This window comes from Naegleria fowleri, assembly GCF_008403515.1.
Source record: "Naegleria fowleri strain ATCC 30894 chromosome Unknown tig9, whole genome shotgun sequence".
Classification (NCBI taxonomy): Eukaryota; Heterolobosea; class Eutetramitea; order Acrasida; family Naegleriidae; genus Naegleria; species Naegleria fowleri.
The window spans coordinates 930,007-948,504 of NW_025407941.1; the positions used below are offsets into that span (position 1 = coordinate 930,007).

The 18,498-nt window shown below is 38.4% G+C and overlaps 7 protein-coding genes across 7 annotated transcripts; 1 reads left to right on the plus strand and 6 right to left on the minus strand.

Moving 5' to 3' along the window:
* Positions 1-145: 145 nt before the first annotated feature.
* On the minus strand, positions 146-1,699 carry FDP41_011625 (uncharacterized protein; the record flags this gene model as incomplete). Its single annotated transcript, XM_044702054.1, has 1 exon — positions 146-1,699. The coding sequence occupies one exon, from the start codon at positions 1,697-1,699 to the stop codon at positions 146-148; it is 1,554 nt and encodes a 517-aa protein (XP_044567408.1).
* An 11-nt stretch (positions 1,700-1,710) lies between these two features.
* Positions 1,711-2,424, minus strand: FDP41_011626 (uncharacterized protein; the record flags this gene model as incomplete). The annotated part of the gene is made up of 1 exon (XM_044702055.1): positions 1,711-2,424. One exon carries the CDS (start codon positions 2,422-2,424, stop codon positions 1,711-1,713), a length of 714 nt encoding a protein of 237 aa, XP_044567409.1.
* A 905-nt stretch (positions 2,425-3,329) lies between these two features.
* FDP41_011627 (uncharacterized protein) lies at positions 3,330-4,340 on the minus strand (the record flags this gene model as incomplete). The annotated part of the gene is made up of 1 exon (XM_044702056.1): positions 3,330-4,340. One exon carries the CDS (start codon positions 4,338-4,340, stop codon positions 3,330-3,332), a length of 1,011 nt encoding a protein of 336 aa, XP_044567410.1.
* A 744-nt stretch (positions 4,341-5,084) lies between these two features.
* FDP41_011628 (uncharacterized protein) lies at positions 5,085-10,638 on the minus strand (the record flags this gene model as incomplete). Its single annotated transcript, XM_044702057.1, has 3 exons — positions 5,085-8,386; positions 8,436-10,255; positions 10,439-10,638. The coding sequence occupies 3 exons, from the start codon at positions 10,636-10,638 to the stop codon at positions 5,085-5,087; spliced, it is 5,322 nt and encodes a 1,773-aa protein (XP_044567411.1).
* Positions 10,639-11,230: 592 nt separating this feature from the next.
* On the plus strand, positions 11,231-13,014 carry FDP41_011629 (uncharacterized protein; the record flags this gene model as incomplete). Its single annotated transcript, XM_044702058.1, has 2 exons — positions 11,231-12,745; positions 12,865-13,014. 2 exons carry the CDS (start codon positions 11,231-11,233, stop codon positions 13,012-13,014), a joined length of 1,665 nt encoding a protein of 554 aa, XP_044567412.1.
* A 360-nt stretch (positions 13,015-13,374) lies between these two features.
* Positions 13,375-15,138, minus strand: FDP41_011630 (uncharacterized protein; the record flags this gene model as incomplete). Its single annotated transcript, XM_044702060.1, has 1 exon — positions 13,375-15,138. The coding sequence occupies one exon, from the start codon at positions 15,136-15,138 to the stop codon at positions 13,375-13,377; it is 1,764 nt and encodes a 587-aa protein (XP_044567413.1).
* Positions 15,139-16,724: 1,586 nt separating this feature from the next.
* FDP41_011631 (uncharacterized protein) lies at positions 16,725-18,482 on the minus strand (the record flags this gene model as incomplete). Its single annotated transcript, XM_044702061.1, has 1 exon — positions 16,725-18,482. One exon carries the CDS (start codon positions 18,480-18,482, stop codon positions 16,725-16,727), a length of 1,758 nt encoding a protein of 585 aa, XP_044567414.1.
* Positions 18,483-18,498: the final 16 nt, after the last annotated feature.

An 18,498-nucleotide genomic window follows, 5' to 3' on the forward strand; every position in this document is an offset into this window, starting at 1 on the left:
TCTTGCAAGGATGACATATTTTGAGCAACAAATTCAGAAACAATAACAAAATATATTTGTATTTTCATGAATTTGATAAAGACCCTAGAATGTCCTTCCATGTCAAGCAAAACTTGATACAAGCAGAAGAAACAATCACGTATAATTACACATCAAATTCCTTCACATAATTCAACCATTTTCTGGAGCCTATGAATCGGAAATAAGAGTCCAACAAGTTCTTGTAAACCTCTGTTTGGACACCACTCAAGAATTGTGGGTGACAAATCTCAGAATAAGCATCTCTCACCTTTGTTTCCACTTCTTGCGATACATTGGGAAACATTTGAGTGGCCACGTCCTTTACCGTTTTCGGCAAATCATTGGCCGACATGTTCTGTTCATCCATAAATTTGCTCATTGTAAAATATGGTTTCAATTGATTTCTCACAAGCACACTTGGAAGATTCACTTCAAACACAGACTCTGCTTCGGACAAGTACAATTTCACAATTTCTTTCAATTTCAGCATTTTTCTTCTCATGAACCTGTCACTAATCTTTTTCAAGCTCATCAATGCCTCTGTGAACAATAAATTTTCAGAAGAAAATTCCTCTTTGAGATGACTATAAAACAATTCTCTTTCCTTTGGATGAGCAATGATATAATTCAAACAGTCCGATGAGGAAGGGGCATTCACTAATTCTTTCAAATTCTTAATCGCTGTTGGTTTCGAAGATTCTTGTTGACCTTCATGATCCTTTTGTTTTCTCTTGGTCGAATTTGTTTTCACATAATTATACAAGGCACGCAACACTGTGGCACCTGGATTTGCCAAATTACCTCCAAAACATTGTACAAATAAAGTAAAACAAAGATCCACAATAAGAGATGCTGTAAATGTAAGAGAGTTCCAAAAGATCAATGAAACTACAACGCCAATGACAGTAAAAGTCATATTCATGAGAAATTCTGTTCTGTATACGAATGGGTCTGTCTCTATAAAGTGATAAAACAAAAAGTTGGGAGTTTTCAACGAGTTGTTTTGGTCTGCTTTTCTTCTTTTGAAATACTTGAATAAGGAAACACCCAAATCGAAAAACCATGAAATCATTGCAATGACAAACGTCACTGAAAAGAATATGATTGCAAAGGAGATGACATTTGCATAGGCATTACCTGAACAATATCCTCGAATTAAACTCCATTTTGGGAAAATAACTCCTATGGTATCTGTAGCCACTCCAAAAATTGCAATTGATACCAGAATAAACCAAAGTATGATCCAAAACGTGCAAAAGATGATTTCAATAACTCGATACCTTTGGATGAGTTTCAAAATTTTCACACCTTTTCCAAATTTGGTAATTTCTTCGAAGGAAGTTGACACGGCATCGTCATCGCTTGTTAAATCGACAACCATATCTTCGGTGTCGTAGGTATCATCGGTTAATGTATCGTCTCCTCCTTGCATAGTGTTGTAAATCATGGAAGATCGAGGGGTCATGGTTGGAATTGAATCACTCGGAGTGCTCGTTACCGATAGGACAGTTGTTAAATTGATTGCTGGCACTAAATGAGAGGTGCTTGACGCATCCATCGATGAGGTCGACAAGGAAGATACTGAGGCACGAGAAAGAGATTTGGCCGATTTTCTCTTTTCAAGAGTTGATGAATTGGAATTGCTTTCGTTATTTCTTTGCCGTTCCTTTTCTTGCATTTTCTGCAATTTCACATTCCTCCACTTTTCCATTTTTTTTCCTTAAATTCATTAATTGCATTTCGAAACTGATCTTTTCTTTCCTTCAGAAAAGTTAACACAAAAAATCTTAACAATTGAACATTGTAAACAACAACTCCCAAGATTGAAATAGAATATAATCCATACGCCACAAGATAGCAATACACATTGGAAAAAACAGCCCAATCTAAAAACCATTGAGGTAATTGATAAGGTCCAAATAAATGTTCAGAATAGTAAGTGCTGGCATCTAACAATGGATTTGCCAATTTTTCCAACAAGTATTCATTCCAATAACTTTGAAACAACAATTTCACCACTGGAAGCTTGTCAATAATAGTTTGCAAATTACCAATAAAATTCACAAATAACAAGGTCAAGCTTGGAATCATTTTGGATTTCACAGGTTCCCAATTTCGAAGCATGCAAACACCAATCAAAAGAATGACATCAATGATCGTGACAATAATTCTCAATGGAATGATAATCCAACCCAATGTGGTGGAAGAAGAGGTCATGACAATAATTTCTTGAGCAATTTGAGAATAGTTGGTGAGAGGAGAAACTAACTTTTCAAAATCGGAAACGTTGTAAAAGAAAAGAAGGACATCCGGTGGAGGCTGAAGAGGAGGTAATGTCAAGTTGTTGGATGTTGTTGAGAGTGTGGCATCATCGAGAGAAGAAGAGAAGGACGGAGATGTCATGTGGATGTTCCCTATCATGTCACTTGCCAAACTGTGCGTATTTGTTCCATAATAGTCAAGACTCTTTCGAGATGACAAAAACGTCACTAGAAGAGATATGAATGCACCGCGCTGGTTCCCAAGTCGTTCATGTTGCTCAAAGGGTTCATCATCATTCTTGTTGTTGGTGATGACCTGTTGTTGTTGTTGCTGTCCTTCCACAAGTTGCTGTTGTTTTGGTTGTTGGTGTGAGAGACTCCATGTTGAGGCCACAACAACAACACTCAAGGACGACATGAACAAAATTATTAAAATCAACAAGGAAATGATGCTCCCAATCGAAAAAGAGCCATGTGAACAAGTTTGTTTCATCATTTGTTTTGTTGTTGTTGTTGAAGTTGCTAGAGGTTGTGGTTGGTTGGTTTGGAAATTGGAAATTGTGTACACATTCGAGAGAAGAATATAATTTCCGGTTTTCAAGTGCATCAAAGATTTGTTTTGAAACTGATGCAAATTCGAAAGGTGGAGAAGGTGGTGTGAGGGTTGTGGTATTGTTTTTTGGGGTTGTTGGTATTGAAAGAATAAAAAAGCGAAAAGATGAACTTTCAGAAAGTTGATGTTTGGACTAACAGCAAATGAGAGACAGTCTCTTTAAAGATTATTGTTGAAAAGTGTCAGAAGAGTGTTTTGGGGAAGAGACGTTTTTTTGTGCACATAGGTATCGGAGTTCAAGGACGCAAATAAGGTTCGATGAAAGCGTAATTGCGTCTGTCAAAATCGCTGTCAGATGTCTCTCGTGTTCGCTTTTTAGTTGACAAGACCTTATTCTGGGTTTTATCAAAAGGCCTCGGACACGACCTGGTTGTTTATTTATCCACCAACACATACTAATATCAAACTCATCAACAACCTTTTGCCACAGTTGATTAGTTCTCCCCCAAAACATCGTACATCTTACATAGCAGCACATGCGACAAGACATTCACAAATTTAACCGTTTCATATTCTTCATTACAAGCACTGCAATAGACAAGTGGCATTCCAAGTTCTTTTGCCTTCTGTAATGCATTGGAAATGGTTTTGGAATTTCGAACTCGAGTGAAGAGAGAAATTTTTGGTTTTTTCCAAGATTTTCGAGATGTTGACTTGTTTTCAGATGTGGGGAATAAATTAAAGACCATTAATTCGAGAGGTGGTTTTTGGTTGTTCTCAGAAACAGAATTGTCTCTAGAGCCAATGATAGAGTTGGATTGAACTCGAATGCCACCTGTCAAATGAACAGAAGTGTCTTTTACCCATTCTGAAATGCCTTCCAACGATTCCATTTCATCATTATAAACATACAATACACTTGTCTTACCAGCATACACATTGGGTGAAAAGATGGATCTTCTTGAAAATTCCGTCTTGGTTCCCGAATTGTCAAAAATTGAACCCTTCACTAACAAGTACTTGCTGTCATCCAATTTCAATTTGTAGGATCGAGTCAATAATTTAAAAGCACTCGTAGGTTCATATTTTGGAACATCAGTCACTGAAAGTCCATGTGAAATCATTCGAGCCATTTGTGATTTTCCAACTTTGCTATTTCCTTTCAAATGTGTTCGAAAGAATAGACAAAGTTGATCATCATTCTTTGGATTGAGTACTTCAAATTGCAATTTGGTAATTTCTTTGAATTTTCCAACATGTTGAGCCAAATATTTACAGAGTTGAAAGGGATTGGAAAACTCGAGCGATTGGATCTTGTTCGAACCACTCCTTACATGTTTAAAAGGAAAGTACAAGATGGCAAATTGAGTTTGTAAGAGTTGATCCCACAAGCCAGAACATGGAGAGGATTCATAGAATTCATCATCGGACGAAGGGATATTATTATAATAATGATGGTGATGGTTTGGATCGGAATCATCATGATCACCATGTTTACTCATCATTGAAACTTCTTGATCTTTTCATCCATCGTGTACATGTAATGAATTGATACCACTCTTTGGAGAGAATGGAAAGGTTTGCGAGATTGGCCGTATCGAGATGAGACAAAATCTCCAAGACGATTTCAGTGGTTAAATAATAACCACAACACTGAACGGAGAGGTGATTCATCATTGTGATGATGGATGCTTTAGATTCTTCTTGAGGTTGTTGGATGATCATAATTAATTCGGAGGAGGAAGACGCTTGGACATGACTGGTTGTTGTAACAGATGGTTGTTGGACGAGAGAATTGAAAAGAGGGACTGATTGAGCTGATTGAGTAGTACAATGTTGAGGATCTTCGGAGGGTATCATGATGTTCTTGTTGGAATTGGTCTTGATGTTTTTTGTTCAAATTGTTGAACAAGGTCTTGTTTGCTCCAAAACTGCCATATAACAGTTCCGTGTTCCTAGTTCATCAAGCCAATCTTCCAGACCCTTAATCATACTATAACATTCTTGGTGTTGCAGGGATTCACAATTCCAATTTCAGCTCTGATAAGTAGAAAACCATGATGGAAGCAGCATTGAATTATGTAATAGAAGAATTGAAATTAACGATATCGAACTGGTGTTATTATGGCGAAACCACCTCTTTGGCAGAATGAAAAGATCAAAAGTTGATGCAAGTCAGTGCTACTACATGCATACTTTTTATTACTTTTTATTTACAGCATTGCACTACATTCGTTGCATTCTCCTTTTTATTGATTGTCATCACGACTTGGTGAATAAGCTGGTGACGATGGTGAATAGCTTGGACTTGTTGGTGAATAACTTGGGCTAGTTGGAGAATAGCTTGGACTTGTTGGAGAATATGCTGGTGATGATGGAGAATAACTTGGGCTGGTCACACGAGGACTTGTTGGCGAGTAAGCAGGTGATGTTGGCGAATAATTAGGACTCGATGGTGAATAACTTGGACTTGTTGGTGAATATGCTGGCGATGATGGAGAATAACTTGGACTTGTCACACGAGGACTTGTTGGCGAGTAAGCTGGTGACGTTGGTGAATAATTTGGGCTTGTTGGTGAGTATGCTGGCGAAGTAGGCGAGTAGTTTGGACTCGTTGGTGAGTAAGCAGGACTCGTTGGTGAATATGCTGGTGATGTTGGTGAATAGCTTGGACTTGTTGGTGAATAAGCAGGTGAGGATGGTGAGTAGCCTCCAGTATTTGGTGATGTTGGTGAATAAGCAGGAGATGAAGGACTATAACCACCGCTTGGAGATGTTGGTGAGTATCCATGATGACCAGGTGATGTTGGGGAGCCAGCAATTGGAGAGAATGCTGAATTGTAAGGTGAAGGGCTGAATCCACCATGTTCTGGAGATGGAGTTCTACTGACTGGAGTTGAGGTCCAAGGACTTGAAACTCCATGATAACCAGGTGTTGAAACAGAGTGATAAGGTGTTGCCATTCCAGTATGGTAAGGTGTGGAAACACCGATAGAACCAAACATGGTTGATTTGGCAGTTGTTTCCATGACATACATTGGCTTTACAGCAACCGCTTGTTTCAACAATTCTTCGTCCAAATACAAACCAAAACATCCGGTACCAATTGGAGCCAATTGACCAACCATCACGTTAGCACTCACGCCCTTGAGAGTATCAATATCAGCAAATGTAGCAGCTTCAATAAGGATTTCAACAGTCTCCTCGAATGAGCATCTCATCAATGGTCCAGTATCACTACGGTTAATACCGTGACGAGTGATGGCCATCAAACTACCTCTGTGAGTCATAACGTCACACAAAATAGCCAAGTGACGATAGTTCACATAGGAACCGTCAAACTCAATGACCTTTCTCATTTCTCTCATCAATGCATTTCTGCATGCCTCAATACCCAATACATCAAGAATTTCATTGACATCGTTTGAGACAGTAGTAGTATGATCAACTTTTGGATGAGCCAAAACAGCCAGTAAGTTACAACCTTCTGTGTCCAAAACCCATTGACTTGTCTTGGTACGACCTTCAGAAGAGAAGGTCATCTTGTCAGTCTCTTCTCTAAGGAAGACCTTCTTGATGTCCTTGTAACCCTTGAGAGCCAATTCATTCAACATGTTAGATTCCAAACTTCTCAAAAAGTCAACTGTGCTATTTTCCATGTCCTCTTCTTCAATCTTTTGAACAAACTCTGGAGTTGGATTCTTGAGTTGTTCGTCTTTTTCTCTTTCTTTTTCATCCTTATGAATACGAACAATCAAAATTAAGTGATCAGCGTTATCATTGGAGTAGAAACATGTAATGTCGTTTTGGAATTCTTCCTTGATTTTTCTTGCAACTTGTGTCATGGTCATTTCACTCATCATCATCTTGTCCAATTCAAATCTGAGAGCCCACGGATTCAGTGTGGTGGAATCTAATCTTTGATCCTTATTTTCATCGATCAATTCTCTGATAAATTCTCTATCTTCTTCAATCACTGATTCATATGGCTCTGGATCGTAGACAATTTGTGTAGATGCAGTGACATGACCCAATGTAGTATATTCCAAGTCATCCTTGACATGCTTGGCTTGTTCCATATCGTGAAGAATATCTGATTTCAAATAAATTGTTAAACCTGGAGTTTTGATATTCTTTGCAACGTTCAACAATTCCTTCAAACGAGGAACACCCAAAGTAACGTTCTTTGAAGAGACACCAGCAAAGTGGAAAGTGTTCAAAGTCATTTGAGTGGCAGGTTCACCGATAGATTGAGCAGCAACGGATCCCACCATTTCACCTGGTTGAGCAAGACAGTTATGGAATCTCATCTTAATTTCACCAAGAATGAAATCGAAGGCTTCCTTATTGAGACACAACTCTTTCAATACAATCTTGGAAGCAAAAGTGCATCTAACCAAAATGCTGAAAAGAAGAGTGGCGTTTTCTTGAGCTTCCTTGGAAAGCTTATCTGTACCCTTAATAACTACCAACTCTTCACAAAGTTTTCTAATGCTTCTAGCAACGTAAATTGGGTTCAAGTCACTAACTTTACCAGCACTTGGGTGAATACCAAATTCTTTTTGAGCATTCTTAATGAGCCGTCTCAAGTTTACAGGCATGACAACCTTAGTCTCACCAGATGGGAAAATTTCAGTTCTCAAAACAGCTCTGTCCAATAACAATTGTTTGTATTCATCACGAATTTCCTTCAAATATTGCTCTGGTTCTCTCAAAATCTCTTCAAAGACCTTTTGAGAGACAAAAGGTTCCTTGCTGATACCACCTAATGGCATTGTAATTGCCGATGATGCCAATGACTCAGAACCAGGAGTAAAGGTTGGAGCTTGTCCAAGAGATGGATACCAAAACTTGTCGACGAATTTGGTATCGCTCAAATTCATCATGTCAATGCTTTGTGATTCAACTTTGTGAGCATCCATTCCATCTTCACCGTATAAAAATTGGATGACATTTCCTTGAGCATCACGAACTGTACCATCATATTTGACCATAATGTCTTCCATAGCCTTGATCAATCTTCTTTGAATATAACCAGTTTCGGATGTCTTGACGGCAGTATCGATCAAGCCTTCACGACCTCCCATAGTGTGGAAGAAGAATTCTTGTGGAGTAAGACCTCTGAGATATGAGTTGGCAACGAATCCACGACTTTCAGGTCCATGATCATCCTGAGAGAAGTGAGGCAATGTTCTATTACGAAAACCATATGGAATACGTTTACCTTCAACGTTTTGCTGACCAACACAAGCAATAATTTGTGAAATGTTAATGTATGAACCCTTTGAACCAGCAGTGACCATGGACTTGATGTTGTTATCATCCTTGAGAGACTTCTTTGCTTTGTTACCGGCGTCTTCACGAGCCTTGTTCAAAACCTTGTTAACTTGATTTTCGAAAGATTGTTGAATAGTTCTACCTGCTTCTGCTCTTAGTTTTCCTTCTTGGGCATCTTTAACAATATTTTTAACGTCCTTTTCAGCCTTTCTAATGGTTTCTTCGATTTGCTCCATTGTTGCCTTATCGGCAATGGTATCTCCCAATACCAATACTGAAACCACGTTGCAATAACCAGTGATTGATCACTCTTTGACAGGCACCCAAAAACTTCTTTCCTTCATTGTGTCCCTTTTCGTTCACAATAATGTGAATCAAAGAACCGTGAGAGGAACCCAAAGACTTTTTATCCAAAATACCAGAAACCAATTCACCTCTGTCGATCAATACTTTGGTATCGAATTCTGGTAAATCTGGATCTAAATAGTCCTTTCCTTCAGTAAGGTCTTCATGAGTTGAGGAAGTATTTTCCAAGTTGACCTTTGGTAACAATAAGCTGAATAATTGTTTTCCTGTCCACAATTGTTTTGGTTTCATAATGGCTGGAACTGGTAATTTGCCATCAAAGTCTGACAAATGCATGAGACAATTCATCATGAGATCCTTTCCAATAAAGACATCACGACGAGTTAATTTTGAAGAAGCAAGCAATGTATCTTGCACAAGGGCAATGACTGGTCTGTTACTTTGTGGTGTAATGATATTTCTTGGGACCATCATCAACTCGAGCAGTTCGGCTTTTGTTTGCAACGATTGAGGAACGTGCAAGTTCATTTCGTCACCGTCAAAGTCAGCATTGTACGGGGTAGTGACCGACAAATTCATTCTAAAAGTGCTGTAAGGCATGACCTTAATTCTGTGGCCCATCATAGACATTTTGTGGAGAGAAGGTTGTCTGTTGAAGAGAATAACGTCACCGTCTTGCAAGTGACGTTCCACTTTGTAACCATATTCCAACTGAATTTGATCGTTAGCTTTTCCAGAGGCAAATCTCAAGTCAATACGTGTACCATCTTCACGAATGACATATTTTGCTCCAGGGTATGTCAAAGGACCATTAATCACCAATTCATTCAATCTCTCAAAATTGAATGGTGTAACAATCTCGGGAACGGTCATGTTTGAAGCAACAGAACGAGGAACACCGACTTGGTCAATATCAATTGTTGGATCTGGAGTAATGACAGTTCTGGCGCTAAAGTCAACACGTTTACCCATCAAATTACCTCGAACACGTCCTTCCTTTCCCTTCAATCTTTGTCTGATTGATTTCAAAGGTCTTCCGCTTTTAGTGGTCGAAGTTGGAATACCTGGAAATTCATTATTTACATATGTAGCACAATGATATTGCAACATTCTCACCATTTCTTCCATTTGATGTTGTGGTGTACCAGATTTTTCGCTTCTTTGTAGTGCTGCGTTTGCCTTAATGATATCAGCCAGTTTGTGAGTTAAATCGTCTTCAGAACGATCTCCTGAACCGTGATGTACACTAGGACGAACTTGAGGTGGAGGGACTGGGAGACATGTAATAATCATCCATTCAGGACGAGAATTGTCTCTATCAAATCCCAATAATTCCAAATCCTCATTAGATATTCTCTTAAAGATTTGAAGTACACGTTCGGCAGTGAGTTCTTGCTTTGTCAACTCTTGTTTGTTTGGTCCTTCAGCAGCATCCTTCTTGAATTCTGCAAAAATTTTCAAGCCATCTCTAGATATCTTAGGTTGAATACCTCCACAACCATTTCGAGGTTGGAATGTTAATTCGGAAGTGGTAGGATCTTGTACGATTCCATCTCCTGTTTGAGGCTGTTGATTTGGGTCTACAGGACCAACAGTACCCACGACGCACTTATCTTTTCGACATAAATCTATCACTTCTTTGAATCGTTTACGTCTATTCTGGTATTTGGAGGCCTTTTTGAAGGCATGTGTATTCTTGTCTGCTAAAAGTTTACCGCAATGATAACAAACGCTTTGTAGCACTTTGATTGTTGTGTTGAGAAAGAGTACATTGAATACCGGATGGATTCTCACATGTCCAAAGTGACCAGGACATTCTGTCGAATTTCCTCCACATCTATGTGTTAAGAAGTGTTTTTAAAGAAGTTGAAAACACAAGGTTTGCCATATCAAGATATGCAAACAGAGAAGTGGGGTTACATTCGATCAAGACATCATGAAGCAAAAAAAAACAAACCAGATGTACACAATGTACGAGTTATGTTTGTGAGCACAATTTAAAATTAAGAGTTGTACTTACGTTAGACAAGTAAGAGAAGGATCGATGGTACCCATACGAAGATCCATTAATCCTCCTTCCTTTGGTTTTCCCTTTTCAAAAGTTTCTGCATGGAGTACTTCACATACACTCATCTTCTCGATCACTTCAGGATTCAAGATACCGAATTGAATTCGGTCCACTCTAGCCAATTCGATTGGAGAAAATGTAAAAAGGGACATGATGTTGCAACCGGATTATATTCTCTGTATACAAATGATTAAAGTATTGTTGTGAGTATATGATGATATAAATAATGGGAGTATTATTGATGATGACGACGATTTTCTAAAACACTACAACAACAAGGCTTCTCTATGATTCAAAAAAAGGCGATGTTGTTGGATATTTTTTTGATGAAAAAATTTGGAGGTCATTTTTATTTCGTTTTTTTTAAACTATCGCTTCATGATCAACTTCATCTTCTTCACGCTGCTCGATTGAGAGTTCCAATCGATACATGATAATAACAATAATTCGTTCGATGACATGATAATAACAATAATAATTCGATCATTCACTTTCTTCACCAACAACATCTCATGTTGTGCTGAATTAATTCGATTGGAGACTTTTGGTATTTTGATGCCATAATTCGGGCAACTACTATGACATTGATCCCGACGAAAGGCAAATTCGGGCATCAACATGATGAGGAGATTCACACAACCATGCTTCAGCTGGAGTGGTTTGTACAGATGCCGTATGATAGACTATCATCAAATTGACATTTTCTCGGGTAACAATTAGTAACTACGAGCTACAAGCGAAAAAATGTTCTTCTTGAGCATTGAAAATCTTTGCGATATTGCTGAGCAGTCGAAAGAAGATCAATGTTATGAGGCTTTTCAATTGTTTCAACTCTCGGCTGCAGCCTCGTATTCTTCTTGGATTTTAGAAATACATAATGATGATGACAATAATAACCGTGACCATCATCCCACATGGATTGATCGGAACGATAGATTTGATTCACACCATTATTCTCATCATTCGAATTCAACTTTAATGGAAAACACAATCAATAATATAATTTCATCAACAACCAACATCACAGATTCAATACTGTCCGTAGGTGGTGGTGGTAGTAGTGGTGAAAAACATGGAAAGGGTGATGATGATTCATGCAAAGTCAATCGCTCGCGCAAGTATCGTTCGATATCAAAACCCACTTCTACGAGTTTTCACAGTGGTTGTTTGGTGCAAAACTCACAAATGAATTGGTGCCTTTTCGTATCTGGATGTACTAACATGAGTGACGATGTTGTGATTCAAGCTTTTGATTTGGACACAAGGACATGGATTGAATTATTCCATGACAAGAAATACTGTTTCGATGATGACGATGAAGAAGAGCCAACCACAAACCAAGATGACAATCGTGATGACATAAATGAAAACACTGATAACATCATGAATGACGACGACTACGACGAGATTATTAATACATATCCACTTCAAATTTGGGGCCACAGTGTTTGCTATTCTCCTCTCACCAAACTCTTGTACGTTTTTGGTGGTATTGGAAATGATGACGGTTACAATGACAAACTTTTCGAATTTTCTTTGGACGAGCGTAACTGGAAATGGAGACGAACGAAGAATGAACTCGAAAACAGCAGCACAGAAAATACTTCTACCGATACTACACAACTTTGTAGACCACCAGAAGGACGTCAAGGACACAGATGTGTCTATCTTACAAATCAGCACAAAATTGTCATATTTGGTGGTTATTCAGTTCATCACTTGGATGATTTTTTTGTCTATGACATTAAGCTAAATATTTGGTCACACATGGAAGAATGTGGCAACAAGTCAAATCGCCTCTCTCCCAGAGAAGTTTTTTCCATGGTGTTGAATGAACAACGCCAATCCATTGTATTTTTTGCTGGAAAGGATGATAATTACCGGTATAATGATGTATGTGAATTTTCACTGGTGACCAAGAGGTGGTACCTTCTTCATCCGGGTGGAGACAAAAGGAGTGTCGACTCAAACACCTCCTCAAAGCAACATGTGAATACGGACACTCCTTCAGCTAGAAGCTCTCACTCATGTGTCATGATCGAGAAATTACAACGAATGGTGATATTTGGAGGATATAATGGAGACCATTGGCTTAATGATTGTTGGATGTTTGATTTTGCTTTGAAAACGTGGACTAAAGTTGAACTATTCCCTCAACGTCTCTCTAAGAATAGTTTGAGAACATTCCAGAACGGTTTCAGTAGTCATGTATCAGTTTTTGACCCGTTAAAGAGCGAAATGCTTAGTTTTGGTGGTTGGGTAAGTTGCATGACGAATTCGCCACAATCAAAATCAATTGAAACCAATTTAAACCTATTGAAACCAATCTTTATAATACTCTTCAAAATTTGCTTTGTGGAACAACTCTCTGCATGCAGTCTGGAGATTATGACAACAATGCACTGTGGTCAATAACTTTTCCAACTCTGAATGAACTCGATTTTCAATCAAAACTTGGCAATCTTGTGGATAAGAATGTACTGAGCGATATAATGATAGTAACGTGCTCTTTTTCTTCTTCTTCTTGAATTATTGAGAAATTGTATTAACATTTTTTGTTCTGTGCTTTCATGAAATGAGTATTCATTCAAAGGAAATCACTTTTAATAATGAATGGATGATCGCATGTGTTGAAAACAATATACTATCTTTTAGATTCTTCACTACCCCATTTTCTCAACAAATTGAGTGGTAGCAGTGTATTGCAGGATTTTAACAGACAGACCACAGTTAAAGATGAATACTGAAAATCATCAGAGAAAAACCTCGTAGTGAGTTTTATTCTCAAAGAAAATTGAGTCATGCATGTACAACAACATATAATACAAAGAGAAAGAAGGTCAGGACGATTCAGTGTGCATATAAAACACTGGAAATGATCCATACTGTTAAATCATGAGCAATGCATCATGCTCCTCGAAATTCACCTTCATGAATTTCTGCACAATTTCTCGACTAAACTCATCCATATTAAGAACGAGATGGAATTGCAATACATTAAGAATTTCAACTTCCAACTGATTGAATTCTTTAAAGGTGATTCTTCGATTGTCCTCTCGCTTTCGACACAAACTACTGAATAACTTGAAATAGGTCTTACTCTTCCAGTAATTATCCTCATCATACATCTTACTGGCCAACATGATACAAATACACATGATTGTTTTCAACTCATTACGATTGAAAGATGATTCATAACCCTTTTCAGAATTGCAATTCATTTGATGCTGCCGTAAGAGTGGTGAATTACTCATTCGTTCATTCTCCAACAAACGAATGACCTTTTCAAAGTAAGCCAATCCAACCACAATGACCTTTGGATCCACAATGAGTTTCAAGAAGACGACCTCTACGAATTTTCTCCAATAGATCTCTTCATGTTTCCTCAAAAGGATTCCATTCAATTGGTGTTGTTGACTAATTTTGTTGTGGCTGGGATGATTGTGTTGAGAACGAGGTGAATAGATGCTACCTTTCATGTCCTTACAAAGCAAATGATTTCTCGATTGTTGCAATCGATTCATTTCGTTTTCGAGTTCCCACATGGGACCACACAAGAACGAACTTGTGACCACTGAATAGATCATTTTGGTACATAATTGAACGACCAAATCAAACTGATCGACAGCCAATTCATTTTCACTCTCGACCAATTTGATGGCAATTTGCAATTCTTCCATTCGACCAGAATTGGAAGGTGGAGAAGAAGCATGATTCGATTGTTGTTGTTGTTTTGCTCGACTCTCAGAAATGATAGTCGTATTCATTTCACGTTCTTTCAACAACATGGTATCGAGCTTGATCCATTCACCTCTTTCAATCGGCAGATAATGCAAAGAAGATTTTCGTTTGCTTTGACTATTGGGGTCGAGACCAACCATCATTTGAGGTGAATTTCCATTTTGGACCATCATGGTGGAATCAGAAAAAGAGGAAGAACTATTTTCAAATGTTGAGGTGGAAGATGGAGCAAGAATCGAAAGAGAAAGTTGTTGTTGTTGCGTCTGTTCCACCATGTGAATTTTCGTCATTCCATGATTGCCACCATGACAATCTTGCATTTCATAATCACCATCGTCTTCTAACATTCGAAGATTCTTGGCAATCATTTCCATCGTGTCCTCATCACCAAAGGAAGGTTGTTTCTTCTCGTGAAAGTGTTGTTGATGAGGATGACGATGTTGGTGAGAGTGTTGGTGTTGTTGTCGTTGTGAATGATCTCCACCACCTTGTTGTTGTTGATGATGATGAGGAAACGAATGCGAGTGAGCATGAGGATGTTGATGGTGGTGGTGGTGGTGATTGTGGTGATGCGAGTGAGCAGAAGGAGGAGGATGATGAACATTCCGTCCATTAGGAGTCGAATGATCCTTCATCATCATGGTGTGAAGATGTTTCATGGTAATATCTTGAGAGGAAACACACATGGCATGAGGATTATACAACCACGACGCATCATGATGAGGATTTGCATGTTGTTCCATGGATTTCCTCTTCTTCTCACGTTGTTCTCTCAATTGATGAACGTACAATTCATGAAGCCTTATTCTCACATTGGAGTTACATTTATAGGAAGTTGAAAAGTAATGATCGTGTTGGGGAGAGGGAAGCCAACATAATGGAAAGAAGAAGGAGGGATGAATGGAAGGCATTTTGTGTGTTCAATAGGAGGAGATACTACTACTACTACTACTCTGATCTGTTGTTAAAAGTGGTGTGTCAATGATGTTGTGAAAACGGTTAGAGAAGAAACTAAGTGGAAATTGTCGTAATTGTTTCAACAAGTTGCAAATGATACAATGATGGTGATATTGATAATGGTAATGTGTTAATACAAGTGATTGATGTTGTGACGGTCCGAGAGGTGATAGAGTGGTTGTTGTTGTTGTTGTTACTTTTTTCAACACTGATCGAGTCGACCAAGACAATTCTCTCTCAGACTTTAAATGCTGCGCAGACAGTAAAAGTCAAAGAGATGATGATCGAGTGTAAAATTGAGTCAATGACGTTCGAGGGGTGGATGCTGTCGTCGTTGTCTAGTTGTTGTTGTTGTACAAAAACGAACGGGCAGTAACGGTTTGCCAAATTTAGAATGCAAGGATTCTAGTGAAGAATTGAAACAAACACTTAACGTTGTGACACGAGGATGAGTGAAGAGGCGAAAGGAATTGAGTGTGCGACCTTCTCTTTTCGAAAGAGAGAATTACAATGATGAATGATTGAGAAGGTACTGCAATTCTTCCAAAATGGGGAAAGATTATATGGATGCAGAAAATGGATAATCCACACACACAACAATTTTGGCAATCAGATGTTGATGTGGAAATTTCACGACGAATCGATCGATTGGATGCACGTTTGTATCCAATGGAATGCTGTCAATTACAAATTCTCGGCAATAATTCGATTGGTTGCAGATGGTCTCTCGTTGTCGTCAATAAGAATCTTCTTCTTCTTCTTCAATGGATTGACTTTCACTACCTATGTGTATGAAAATGGTATGAAAAGAGTATAATAAGAAGAAGAGAAAGTCGGATGGTGAAAAATTTGATGTGTGACTCGAGGAGAATGAAATTCAAAATGCACGAATGAGAAAGCCTTATTGAGGTGTAATTGGAAAGTAGAATGCAAGAGATGTTAAATTCACGCAATACTGTAGTTTTGAATTGGATTCACTGTAGTGTGGTCGTTAGAAATAGCACGAACGACTTGTAGATGGGTAGGGGTTGTTGTTTTTGTTGTTGGTTTGTTTAAACACTCAACAACTATTGGTATTGGTTAATAGGAGAAGAGGCACAAAGTCACTCACAACCGATTCGAGATGGAGAGCTAGAGCGCTGTTGATGTTGTTGTTGTATATATTAAGTTGTTGTTGGAGTGATTCTTGTTGATGAATGCTTCGATCAACACGCACACTCTTTTTTTCTTCAATGCACGTTGAAACAAGAGAGTGATTTCTCAGCAAATGACTTGAAATATACATTCTTTCAATTAGCTCCAACGCTTAAACATGTCTCCGTTCATGCTCGCAAACACCAAATTTTAGAATTTGTTGTGATGTGGGAAAAAAATTAAAACTGAAGATGGATATAATTGGGAAGGGTGATCATTGCGTTGAGAGAAGGAAGACCAAGAATGGAATCCCTTAAAAAATAGTTCTAATATTTTAATGGTCTTGTGCTTGTTTCCATTCTTTCCAAATTTATAAAATTAAGGTCGAGATCAGCTTTCATAACCACTATTTGAAAAGTTGTTTATTTGAGAGCTGGTTGTTGGTTGTCAGTATTCCACTCAAACTCGAGTCACTTTTAGAGGATCCTGCTGAGGCAATTCTTGGATTTCCATTGCTCATCAAGAGACCTTGCAGTTTCTTTCGCAATTTGCTCTCATTCATGGATTGAATTTCTACTTTTCGTTGCCAATTCGTGACCTCTTTACGGACTTGATCGAGTTCTGCTTTCATTTTAATGTAGGTGAGAATTTCAGGAACTTTTACTTGTTCGTGCTGGACAACCATTTTCTGATTTCTACTCAATTCAATGTCCTTGTCCTTGAGCACGAACTCAATTTCTTCCTTGAGTGATTCCAAGTCCTTTCTGTTCTTTTCAATTTCTTTTTGATACCATTTAGAATCTTGAGTGAGTTTGTTGAGTTTTTCAGTGAGGGCAGAGAGTTTCTGTAAAAGAGCCCCCGTGTTCAGCTTTAACTCGACAAGTTCATTGTTCCTCTCATCGATTTTGTTATTCATGAGTCCATTCTCAATTTTGAGTTGATCGAAATCAGTTTTAGTTAGTTGATCACCAGATTGCTCTCGTGACTCGAGTTGACCTTTCGATTTGTTAACGACGGCCCTTACTTCACTTATTTTCAGTTTCAATTTGTGAATAAGAGTGTCCTTTTGTTGCTGCTTATTCTTAAAGTACTGTACAATTTTTTCAGCGGCAATGAATTGTGAATAGAGCCCTCCGTCTTTTGCATTCTTTCCATTGTCTCTTGGTTCTACGACTTCTTTTCGAAATTCAAGGTGCTCCTTGTCTACCTCCTCAATTTCCAAGTCTGCTTCTTGAACTCGAGCTCGCATACTTTCAATTTCTTTCTCATATATTTTGTTTTCCTTTTCGATTGTGTTTCGGAGAATGTCAATTGCTTTAAGGGCAATTTCAATTTTGTTTTCATACGTCAATTGATATTCTTGAACTGCCTGTCTTCGTTTCTTCTTCTTTTTTCCGGCCGTGTTTGTCGTTCCACTACTCACCACACTGCTTGCATCGTCACTTGCATCGTCGAATGACGAAACAGAAATATTGTCCATGGATTTTCTTCGAACGAGGCGGTTCTCAAGAGGGCCGGTCACATCTTGCATGGATTCTGCTGTTAGGCCTCCAGAATTGTTATTTGGTGCTTGTTGAGACTTTTGGATGTTCGTTTTCGAGGATTCATGTTTGCTTTTATCTTGTGAGACTTGATTAGGGTTGTTTTGAGTATCTGATGATGCACGAACATTACTCGTGTTGATGAGTGCTGATGATGAATTGTGGTTATCCTTGTCTGTGCTGTTGGAAGCTGCCGCAGCTGTAACTCCAGATCGTTCCGACATTTTCTTTAAGAACGCTTCATAAATATACAATTCCTCCTCAACAAATTCATTTTCCTTAATGATTCGCTCAAGCACCTCCTCCATTTCATCGAACTCGTAGAGCTCAAAATTGGGCAGATCAGGATATTTTGAAAAATTTTCTCTATTATTCATTAAATTAGATTTTAAACCTAGATTCAAGGATGAATTATTGGTTGTGTTTTGTTCGTCGGAAGTAAAATTTCTCGGAGAAGAAATCATGTTATTATTGATGGGAGACGGTTGAATAAACGGTGAAGAATTTGCTGAGCTTTTCATCATGTCCGACTCTTCATCTTGATAGTCATGAGTGGGAGTGGTCTCTCGACTCGATCCTCTCAAAGAGGAAGATCCGAAAGGAATGCTTGTCGACGAGGGCATTCCAATTATTTTTTTT